General features: G+C 41.6%; 1 protein-coding gene across 3 annotated transcripts in view; it reads left to right on the top strand.

Annotated features, from left to right (window-relative positions):
* The first annotated feature begins 1,943 nt into the window (after window positions 1–1,943).
* The window catches only part of MAP2K6 (mitogen-activated protein kinase kinase 6), a 123,570-nt gene continuing 114,116 nt past the window's right edge, over window positions 1,944–11,397 (top strand). For all 3 annotated transcript variants that reach the window (XM_028112641.2, XM_028112639.2, XM_028112642.2), the window contains exon 1: window positions 1,944–2,227. In XM_028112641.2, coding sequence (XP_027968442.1) covers window positions 2,212–2,227 — 16 coding nt within the window. In that variant the 5' untranslated portion in view covers window positions 1,944–2,211. The remainder of the gene's footprint in view (window positions 2,228–11,397) is intronic.

The raw sequence follows: 11,397 nt of genomic DNA, 5'->3' as shown, positions 1-11,397 counted from the left end.
TCCAAGATGTGCCGAGGCTGTGTGTGCCAGGACAGCAAGGGACAGCAAGGATTTGTCTAGAAGGACAGTGAATGAAAGTGAGCTAGTACGTCCCCGGTTCTGTGGTTCCTGGGACAAAGACCCTTTGGTCTTACAGACAGAAGCTAATACGAACCTGGGGTGACCTTATGATTAATTTTCAATAATGCCCGGACAGGAGATCAACTTAGGTAAATTAATGTTCGTTCCATCCCTTACTGCATATTTGTTTTAAGAGCTGATTTGGTGGGCGCCTGGGTGGCTCAGTTGGTTAAGCGACTGCCTTCGGCTCAGGTCATGATCCTGGAGTCCCGGGATCGAGTCCCGCATCGGGTTCTCTCTCTGACCCTCTTCCCTCTTTGGGCTTTCTAGCTCTCATTCTCTCTCTCAAATAAATAAATAAAATCTTTAAAAAAAAAAAAGAGCTGATTTGGTGACTTCCAGCTTAAACATGGTGGTCTTTCTCCCTCCAATGCATCCATTACTCAGAAGGCCCTGGCTTTCTAGAATTCCAAATAAAACGGCCATTGTTTTCATTAGCAGTCATCAAATCTGGCTGAATCCTCTTTCAAAGTGCCTCTTTTTATTTTCCATTACTGACCTGCCCTATCTCTAGACTCTCTCAGTTTCAACTCAACCGCGATTGTGGAGGCAAATTTACCTTCTTAAAACAATGCCTTGATTCAGTTACGCCCCTCAAAAGCCTTTTACCACCTCCCAAGTACCTGCGGAATAAAGTCCAAACCTCTAGTGGCCTTTACCATCCAGTACAGTCCTCACCTGTACATTCTGTCCACCCTCACTTTTGTATACAAGGCGACATAGTATCCTTACTGTCTCCTGAAGAGGCTTGTCCTCATTTCTTTACTGTGCTTGGTTCACATCCCGGCTGCCTGAAACCCTCCATTTCTCCCACTCTCCCTTGAAAGCACATTTCTGAGTCTGGTCTACTCAGTGAGGTAGAAGTCTGAGCTCATTTCAGCCCACGCCCCTTCACTCAGCTTCTTTGCTTGCATGGAATCGTCCTGTGCATCTCTGGCTTCCTTGTGAAGGGGGTGGCTCTGTCTACCATGTTGCTGCCCATCCCCTAGCCATGGGCAATACACGACAAATGGAGGACCCAACACCCTAGAAAGGTGTCTGGCCCATCCCAGGAGTTCAACAAATACTGTTAATTTAGCTGAATAAATTCAAGATCTCTGTTTTGGGTAATTTAAGATTACCACCTATTTTCTCCCTTAGACCGGGGGCTTTCCTCTCCCATCAGGTGGGAAAAAGCATCTAAACATTGTAACTTTGATAAAGTTACCTTTGACACATAAAAAGCAGAACTTCCTCTTGAACCCTTCAAGAAATGAGAACTGCCCCTCCCCCCAACCCCCAGTAATGAATTTCAGGTTCCTTGACAATCACCCACCTGGATCATTTCTGCCTAAAAACTTTGCATTTTCTATTCAGTTGCAAAGGTAATCTTACCTCTAGCCAGCCAAGTCACCAACCAATTCTCCAAGCGAGAAAAATGTTTTTAAAAATGGAGGTGTGGGGGCTAAAACGTCTACAGGCAGGGACACTACAACAGGTGCTGCCCGCCAAACACGAAACACCCAATCCGACCTTCTCAGAGAGCCAAATGCTTTTCAACTAACCTAATGTTCTTCAACTGTTGCTTCAGGGCTTTTCGGTAACAAAAAATGCTCCCTCGCTTTGGCCCTGCCGTTTTTGGCCCCATCACTTACTACCGACTGCGTGCCTGACTTGTTTATCTGGGCGCACCCAGTCATCTCGCTCAGCGACCCAAGCGACCGCGTTTCCTTAAATCAGAGCCCCGTGGACTCTGCTCGGAACTACATTACCCAGCGGCCCCCGCGCCCTTCGCAGGAAGGACGTCTGCGCACTAAGATACTCAGTTCCAAGTTTGGAGCTTTTAGCTGCCAGCCCTGGCCCATCATGTAGCTGCAGCACAGCCTTCCCTAACGTTGCAACTGGGGGAAAAATCACTTTCCAGTCTGTTTTGCAAGGTGTGCATTTCCATCTTGATTCCCTGAAAGTCCATCTGCTGCATCGGTCAAGAGAAACTCCACTTGCATGAAGATTGCACGCCTGCAGCTTGCATCTTTGTTGCAAAACTAGCTACAGAAGAGAAGCAAGGCAAAGTCTTTTGTGCTCCCCTCCCCCATCAAAGGAAAGGGGAAAATGTCTCAGTCGAAAGGTAAGAGCCTGTTTGCATTACTTGCAAAAATGCAAAGGGTTGTGCATGCATTTATGAATGCATGGATGCAATTTTCGCCTGGCGATTGCATTTTTAAGTTTGAGGTTTTCCACAGCTCAGTTGCATTTCCTGTTTAGTATGTGTCTTTTTTTTTTTTTTTTTTTTTTTTTTGCAGACACAGAGAGTTCCTGTAAGGCAGGGCTTGCAGTTCAGCTGTGCATTGACGTTATTTGCATTCTTCTGCTAGGATTACTGAGCTCTTTTTGCCTTTTGCACAGTCAGGAGAGATAGAGCAGGTTGGTAGCGTCTAAATGTGCAGTGCTTTATATAATTGTAAAATTCTTTAGTATGCATACACATTATAAGTAATTTTATGTGCAACAGGAATACAAACTTTTAAAAAGTCTGTAGGTGACGATAAAAGGTAAAAGTTGAGTTAAACTATTAGGAAATTAATGTAATCTTATATTCCTTTGGGAATAAACCGTTGCGGTGTACGTTTTTAGCTACATTTCCATTGATACCGCTTTGAACATTAAAAATTAAAAACTTTTGATTTTTAAAGGAAGTAAAGGTGAAGTGTGAATAATAACATATTACAAAAAGAGCAGATGAGAAGTCTTTCTCCTCTGAGATTTTGCACTGTACACCAATTGCTTATTGGCTCACAGTATTTAGAAGCAGCAGTGAGGACATAGATGTTTTATGTCTCCCCTTTTGGGAGGTGCTTTGCATCTCGAGGGAAAATATGGGGAGAAAACTGTACTTTTAAGCATTACACCAACATGGGGGGAATGCACCGTTTCGTTGAAAATCATAATGAAATCTTTTTAAGTGTGTAATTACGTGTATTTAGACAGCTATGATAGGTCAGAAATTCAGGGTTATGGTTGTTTTTAAATTTTTTTTTCTTTTTCTTAAAAAATTTTTTTATACAGTTGTATTTTGCAGGCTTAATGTCATACTGGGGAGGGGATTAAAAAAATTCCTGACATGGCATCAGAGAGCTGAGGGGGTGCTGTCAGGTGCCTCTAGGACCCTAAGTCACTGCTTGTTTCAGAACAAATCCTTCACTATAGAGAAAGCATATGCCATATGAGAATGTATGCAGGGAAGAGGTGAGTTAGGTATAGGTGAGTAAGGCTACCAGGGACACTACATGCATGGGGAAGATCCAGTGAAATTAAAGTGTCTCATAAGCCTTCTGCCATTTTTTTGGTATTTTGTTGAACCACTTTTTAATTCTGCCTGATGGGAATCACACATCTCAGACCAAGAAGGAAGTGATATATGTTCTCAAGAGTTCGAAACAGGGCAGTGTTTTCCTTGACCATTAGGGGAGAATGGAAATCTGGAAAGCTCAGAGTGCTGAAGAACCTAGGAATTGGCATTATGAAGTACAGATGTCCAGATGTTCCTTAGTAAAGAGGAAACCTACAATCTCCTAACTGAGCAGAGATGTAACAGCTTAGAATGGGCGTTCTGGGCTTTGATGCTTTAAAGAGCTAGCATCTAGTTACTTTGTATTTGGTATACACTCATTTATTCAGTTCAGTTTAATATAATAGATGTATGAATATGTATGTGTATGTATATGTATGTATTCATGTATGTGTATGTGTGATATATATATATATACACACACACACACACACACACACAAAATATTTAAAATGTACTTGTTTCCTTCAAGGAACTTACCATTTAGAAAGCATGTGTGCAAATCATTATGATACAAGATAATTGCATAGATAATGAAAAGAAATGGCCCAGTTGGGAGTTTAGAGATGGCAGTGATCTCTCTGGGAGATAGGAAGGTTTTGTGAAGAAGATGGTATAAGGGGCGCCTGGGTGGCTCAGTTGGTTAAGCAACTGCCTTCGGCTCAGGTCATGATCTCAGGGTCCTGGGATCGAGCCCCGCATCCGGCTCCCCGCCGGCGGGAGGCCTGCTTCTCCCTCTCCCACTCCCCCTGCTTGTGTTCCCTCTCTTGCTGTCTCTCTCTGTGTCAAATACATAAATAAAATCTTAAAAAAAAAAAAGAAGATGGTATTATAGTGATCTTATCTTTGGACCTTAGGGTCTAAAGTAAATCAGGTTCCTTTTCTCCTTTTTTTTTTTTTTTTTTTCTCTCTGTGCTAGTAGAGCAAGCTTCTGAGTTGGGAAACTAGAAGATACTAGCCTGGCACCCTTCCATTAGGAGTGTGCCCACTGTAGATCAGCTACTGGTGGTTCTTCAAATCAGTTCCCAGTTAGCCAAATGGTTTTCTTAATTGGGTCCTCTTTGGAAGGCAAATCTGGTGCCAATGTGAGGTGCCTGTCCAAAAGGAAAATTATCGATAGAGGGAAGTGGATGATCATTTCAGACATGGCATGGGAGCCTTGGCCTGGACGTTCAGTGTGGAATTGGCCTAATTCGGCTACGTATTCTCAAGTGGCCAAGACATTTTTTGCAGTACCAAACTGCTTTGTAATACTATAACCAAATGGAATGGGAGGCAAAAGTGAAAGGTGGACACAACCTCATAGTATTGAAGAATTTAACCACATGTTCAATTCAAAGGACCTTTACGAACTTTCTAGATCACTATAATTCGGTCTCGCAGACCTCTAATTTAAGGCAGAGCAGAGGCAAAAGAATTACAGACTCCCTGGGAGCTGGAAGGACGAGGCTGCTTCTTTCCAGCCTTACCAACGGTGAGATTCCGAGAAAGAATTTCTTAAAAAGAAATTTTGTTTTCCACAGTTGTAACTTTAGGTGGTATGCTTTTCAGCTTGTTTATATTAGCTGTCTGGGGTTGAGCTGACATTTTTCAAATATTAAAGTGGTAGAATGCCTTTTGAGGAAATCTGAAATGTAAGTTAACAGGAAGGGCACCCAGAAAGTGCAGGAATTCCTGCACATTACAGGAAGACAAGCTACAGGAAAAATGTGTCATCTACATTACCCCAGAGAGAAAAAACTATTGTTATTAGCCATGATGATTTGAGGGAGGAAGGGAGAGAGGGAGGTGGGGAGGTCTGGCATCTCCCAGTTCACCTGAAAATACAGAAAAAGTTTGACTGTGTAAGAAAGGCACTCTCTCTCCCTTCTTCCTCTTTTCACCTTTTAAAAATGTTAGCTTCCCTTAGTTTAAGCCAGTACTGGGTAAATCGTGTTGGGGGAAATGCACGGAAGGCATAATTCAGAAGCACGTAGGAGTGGGGCAGGCACTCCTAGGGGCTCTTTTCCTCTGTAATTCATTCCACCCTGGGAAATGAAATGTGTAAATTTCTCATTCTGTGTAAATTCCTTTGTTAGGTTGTACCAGACAGACTTGTCATGCTTAGCCTGTAATCTGAGCCAGGATGTTTTATAACCCCGTACATCTCAGGACACAAAATCAGAATAGGTACCTTGGGTTTCCCCCGAGCTTGTTTTGTGTTGGTGTGGCATTCAGCACTTCATTCAGCTGCGTGTCAGCTGCAGGGGCTCTGAGGGGCTCTCTTGGTGGTCCATTTAATGCTGGAGTTAAAAAGGGCTGAGATTTATCTCATTGGGACTACTTTCTAGTATTTTAAGATCTGAAAGATCTATAAGGAATATTTTTAGCCAAAGAAAAAAGTAGGTACATAGCACTTGTTCATTACAGAAACATTTGAAAATAAAGAAAAGGAAAATAAGAATCACTAGTGACCACAGTATACGTTTTGGCATATATCCTTTTGGACTTTTTTTTTAATACTTCCTGTATATGTGTATGAATAAATCTGAAGTGTGTATAGAACTAATGTCTATTTAGTTACCTTTTGTTTCACTTACCAATATACTGTGAAATATTTCCAAATGAATATATATATGTGTGTGTGTATATATATATATGTATTTTTTTTTTTTTGAGGGGGGTAGTGGAGGAGGGACAGAGGGAGAGAGAGAATCTGAAGCAGGCTCCACCCCAGTGCAGAGTCGAGTTGGGACTTGATCTCATGACCCTGAGATCATGACCTGAATTGAAACCAAGAGTCTAACGCTTTATCGACTGAGCCACCCAGGTGCCCCCTGAGTGAATATATTTCTACATTCATAATATTCAGTTCTATTTTATTTGCTTCAACAGAACCTTCACGTTTATTAACTTTGAATATTATGAAGTTACCATGAGGATCAGACCAGCTCATATGTTACTGTGACTGTATACTGTGGCCTTAGAGGAAATCCCAGGTTCTGGATATCAAATTCTTCCCCACTGTCCTTTTCTATTCCACCATTTAAAAATAGCTTTCTTCTTCTTATAAAAATGATATACGCTCTTTGAAAACAAAATTCAAGCCAAAGAGAATTTCTTAATAAGAAAATTAAAATCACTCCAAGTCACACCATCCAGAGCTAATTACTGGTAACTTTTCAGTAAACATCTCCTTGCATCTGCACACACATCCATAACCATACATACATACGCATAGGTGCTATTTTGCATGCTATGTATCCTACTTTCAACTTGTTTTATACTTCGCCATGTATCTTGGGCATCTTTCCCTATTCACACATGTTCAGTTATCCCATTCTTTTAAATAGCTGCTTATTTTAATTTGTAAGGATGTAGCTGCTTAATTAATCTTCAGTTGCACTTTCACATAGTTCCATTTTTTTACATCTATAAGCAACATTGCAAGGAATATCACGAACATACATCTTTGTGCATTTGCCCAATTATGTCTTTAAAATATGAATTCCTAGAAATGGAAGTGTTAGGTCAGAGGGCATGGACATAGTGCCAAATTGCCCTCCAGAGACCTAACACAAATTCTTATTCCCATGAGTGTTTGGGAGTGCCCATTCTCTGGTTTAAGCATCACGGCAAATATTGCCAAATAAATTGCTCTCCAGAAAGGCTATGGCTACTTTCCTTCATCCTAGGTCTCATAATGTGAAAAAAAATCTTTGCCAATTTGATCAAAGATGTTCATACTTTACTGTCATTTGCATTTTTTAGTAAAAAAAGAGAAGTTGAATTTACCCCCCTTTTTTTTGACATTTGTGTTTTATGTGTTTGAGTTTTTTTCTCATAAAATGTGTCTTGAAATTTTAATTTGGGGATCAAATTATTTCCAGAGTTAGGACAGAACATTCCAAAATTGCAAAGCTTAGGTAATCATGGTTTGAGAGTTGGGTCCTATGTGTCTCAACTGTTTAGTTCCCTGGCGAGTTCTAATTTTAATTTTAACCCAAATGTCTTAAATAAACATCACAGATTTCATAAATTCATTTTGTTATACTTTATATAGCTATCCAAGATCCGTATGAAAATAATAAGAAGAAAATGTAATGATCTGATTAAAATTCCAGTCTGGGAAATAACTTACTTCTGGACAATTCTGCATTTTCAGTTCATCTCTACAGGCAAAGGTGGCTTTTCTTTAGTTTCATAAATAATTCTTACATAGCACCTGGCTGTGTTCTATGCACTGTTGCAGAAAAATTGCCTTTTTTTTTTTTTAGCCTCATGTGCAATCCTGTGCGTCATAAGAGGTGGTTTGGTTTATGGGATTTGTTAGAAGAATTAAGGCTTGATAACCTCCCAAATTATATGTCGTTCACAATCTTCTTATCATAGCCTTCTTTAGTGAATGTGCTTATTTATGCATCCTGATATTCAGTGATAGAATTTAGAGCTAGGAAAGGAGTCTTATAGTCCAATCAGCTCATTTTACAAATGAATAAACTGAAGCTTTGCAAGAAAGCAATTTGCCTGTAGAAAGAGCCAGAGGTGGAACTTGAGTCCCCTGATTCTCCGTCCCAAAGCTCTTTTCAATAAGCCACACACAAACACTAGTAATCCACATTTATACAGCATTTTTTCCCCAGAATCTTTAGCATATTTCACACTTTTTTGTTTTGTTTGTTTTTGAGGGGAACATGCTGGAAAAGGGGGCTGACAGGCCAAACAGCAGGGGTTCTTTTTCTGTACCCAAGAGATGGTGATCCATGAATCATGGTGGTGGGGCTTCTTCCCAGTTCTCTGCCAGGGGATATTTTGCAAATACTCTCATTTTAATTCCCAATGCTTACACTATACAGCTGCGCGTTTTAACCACTGTAATTGTTATTTGCCTTTTATGGACGCTCTCCAAAAGCCCCTGCTCGGTAGCTAACATCTCTTCTTGTACAACTTTGCGTCCCCACCTCTTTTAACATTGTGCTTATAAAGGAGAAGTGCTCAATACATATCTGACAAAGTATTTTTAATCAGTGGGGGTCTCTATCACTTCCCTCCACATTTCATCAAAGGTTTGGGGTAATTAAATTATAAGGTAATTTTCTTCCTCTGCTGCCCTGTTTCCATTAATGTTCCCATTAGATCTTTGCTTCATTATTTGGAGGTTGCAAGAATAGCATTAAGTGGCAATTTAGATGGCTGAAGCAGTGTCATTTCTCCTACCTACGTCCTCTAGACAGATTTAGAGGTGGCCTGATCCTTGGCTAACTTTTTCTTTTAAAAATGTGCGGAACTAAGATGAGCTGTCTAAAGAAGCCAATGGGACAGGACTGGAGTGAATTCCTCCATCCTGTGCTGGTTTCAGGAGCTCTTTCTAAGTTACCTCAGCGCTTGAGCCTCTGAAGGGTTGTCAGAGATAATCTGAAAGTTTTCAACAGCTGGTGGCTCAATGACGAAACAGGGAACTCTGCACGGATAACCCTCAAATGCGACAATTCCCCACATCCTCCTGGCCCACCGTGGCTGTCAGTGCTGCCCCCCTTTCGCCCTGTCTCCTCTTAGAGTCTTCCTTTCCTCAGCTGGTCCGTACAGTTTGGTAGGCAGCCCACAAAACCCCTCTTCCTGCGTTGACAGGATATTCAGGTTATAACCTAGTCACACGAAGTCTATCAAAGCATCGTCATGGAGTCAACTCAGTTGTGGGTTGAAGCATTAAATAGACCCTGGCTGGATAGCCCATTGTCTGTTTTATATTCTGGTCTCTCTGTGCCTCCTTAAGTTGAATAGTTGGATTGGGATCAACCTTTTGTTGTTGTTTTTTACAGACCGTTAGCTGTAGGGCTAGATGTTGCTCTAAGCCCACACGCCAACACCCCATGCTATCATCATCATCATCCTCATCCATCACTTATATCATGGGATGTGTTATGCTTTTGAACTTCCTGTGTTACGTGTTTGAACGTCACATAAATCCTATGGGGATAGATGCTATTATCGTTAATTTACAAATAGGGAAACTGAGGCTCAGGTGAGTTAACGACTTGCCTGTGGCTGGATAAGCAGTAAACGGCAAAGGCAGGATGCAAAGGCAGGCCTGTCTGACCACAGGGCCGATGCCCATTATCAGGGAGGTTGCAAACTATAGCCTCACCTGTGTTTAAGGATAGCCCATGAGCTAAAATGGGAAAAACAACCCAAAAGAGTAATATTTCATGACACATGAAAATCATATAAAATTCAAAGTCAATGTCTACAAATAAAGTTTTATTAAGACACAGAGGTGCACATGCATTTGTATGTTGTCCGGGGCTGCTTTACCCCCAACAATGGTAGAGTTGAATAGTACTGATGGAGACATTATGCCCCACAAAGCCAAAAATAGTTGCTGTTTGGCCTTTTTCAAAAAAAAAACGTTTGCTGACCTTGCCCTTTATGACTTTATTCAATCAAGTAATGGAATCTTTTCATGATGGGGCTTCCATATTACATTCCTCTTTGGCTTTAATTGGAAGTTATTAACCTGGACAGCTAGTCCACCAGCAACCTCTGGGGCCCAGCCCACAGGAAATGTCTGAGTGGTGCTTCTCCTGGTTATGAGATTTGTAGGCCATTGCTCATTTCCGCCGAACTCAGCTACCGGTCTCCGGCAGCCCATCCTGGGGTCCTTTCCCCTCAGCTGTGCTCTTCCTGTTTGCTTTAGATTTCTTTTCTTTATTTCCCCTCCCACTGAGAAGCTGTTCATTCATCCTTCTCCTTGTCCCTGCCTGATCTCACATTTTGTTGGAGAAGCAAATAAAGTAAAAACAATTTATCACTACCCTCGTGGCCTGGCTTTGTTGATCATGATCCTGAGCCAACCCAGAAGGTCCATCATTTCTTTTGTGTGGAGAGAAGATGGAAGCTTCCCTCCATAGTAAGATAGCCTCCATCTTACCTAGAGAGCTTTTCGCTTATCATCTCCCGCGAAGGTTAGAGCTGCTGGATCACATTAATCTCCCCTCTCCTGGGTGGACAGTTTTGTTTGGGGAATGAGTATCCTTTTGCTTACGGAGTCACTCACACTGTGGGTATTGTGTGTATTTAGGAAGGAGGGTCCTGGGAAATGTTCTGCAAATGAAGGGAGGCTAGAGGTGGGATGGAAGCTACGTGGAGACACAGTAGCTTCAGTAGGATGAGCCCGGGTTTGCTCACCATATCCAGAATGAGTCAAGTTTAAGTCCCATACAGAGCAGTGCTACAATTCCTACTCTCCTAGATGGCAGCAAGGCTGCAGATTCTTTGTACATGTGAATTATCTCATTCTCCCCTTCCTAGAGCCTGGTGAAGCGATGCCCCATTTTGTATATGAGCCAACTGAGGCTAGAAAGGGTCAAGGAACTTGCCTTAGATGGCAAAGTTGACAGTGGTAGAGCCGTAGCTTTAATCAAGGTCTGTCTGACCCTAGAACCTGAGCTCCTGGCTACTCTACTTGAGTTGTTTCCCCATAAGACATTTATGAACCCATTACCCAGAAGACATGGTTGGTGATAGAAAACATGAGTAGATTCCATGTGAATTTGTCTACACCGGGGCTGGGTATGGTTATTTGGAGGGGCTGGCCTGTGGCTACCTATATAGAGGTTCCTTTTGATGTGTTCCTTTAAGCCTCTGTTGATTATGGAAGAGCGAGTCTGACTCATTCTGAGCGTTAAGGTTGAATTCCAAGTACAAAGTACCCATCGGTAGAAGGAAGCTGGTTACAACTGGTCTACTGATAGATACTGTACAGACAGGAAGTTAATGTTAAACATCAGCAATGAATATTGATTCCATTAGCTGTCTTATAGGCTGTAACTAAGCAGAACCAAACTTCATGTGTTTCCCTGCACATCTAAGTTAAAAAAATTTTAAAACAGTAGTAAGAGCATGACCAATTTGGCACCATACCTAAGAAGAGGCATACTCTAACCCCTTTGTGGTTTAGTGATTTCCTGTAT

This window comes from Eumetopias jubatus, unplaced genomic scaffold (assembly GCF_037043125.1).
Source record: "Eumetopias jubatus isolate StellerSeaLion01/CBP00866 unplaced genomic scaffold, mEumJub1_p1.0 scaffold_10, whole genome shotgun sequence".
NCBI classification, from domain to species: Eukaryota; Metazoa; Chordata; class Mammalia; order Carnivora; family Otariidae; genus Eumetopias; species Eumetopias jubatus.
Note: the sequence above shows the minus strand (reverse complement) of the source record. Positions and strands in the feature narration are given on the sequence as shown.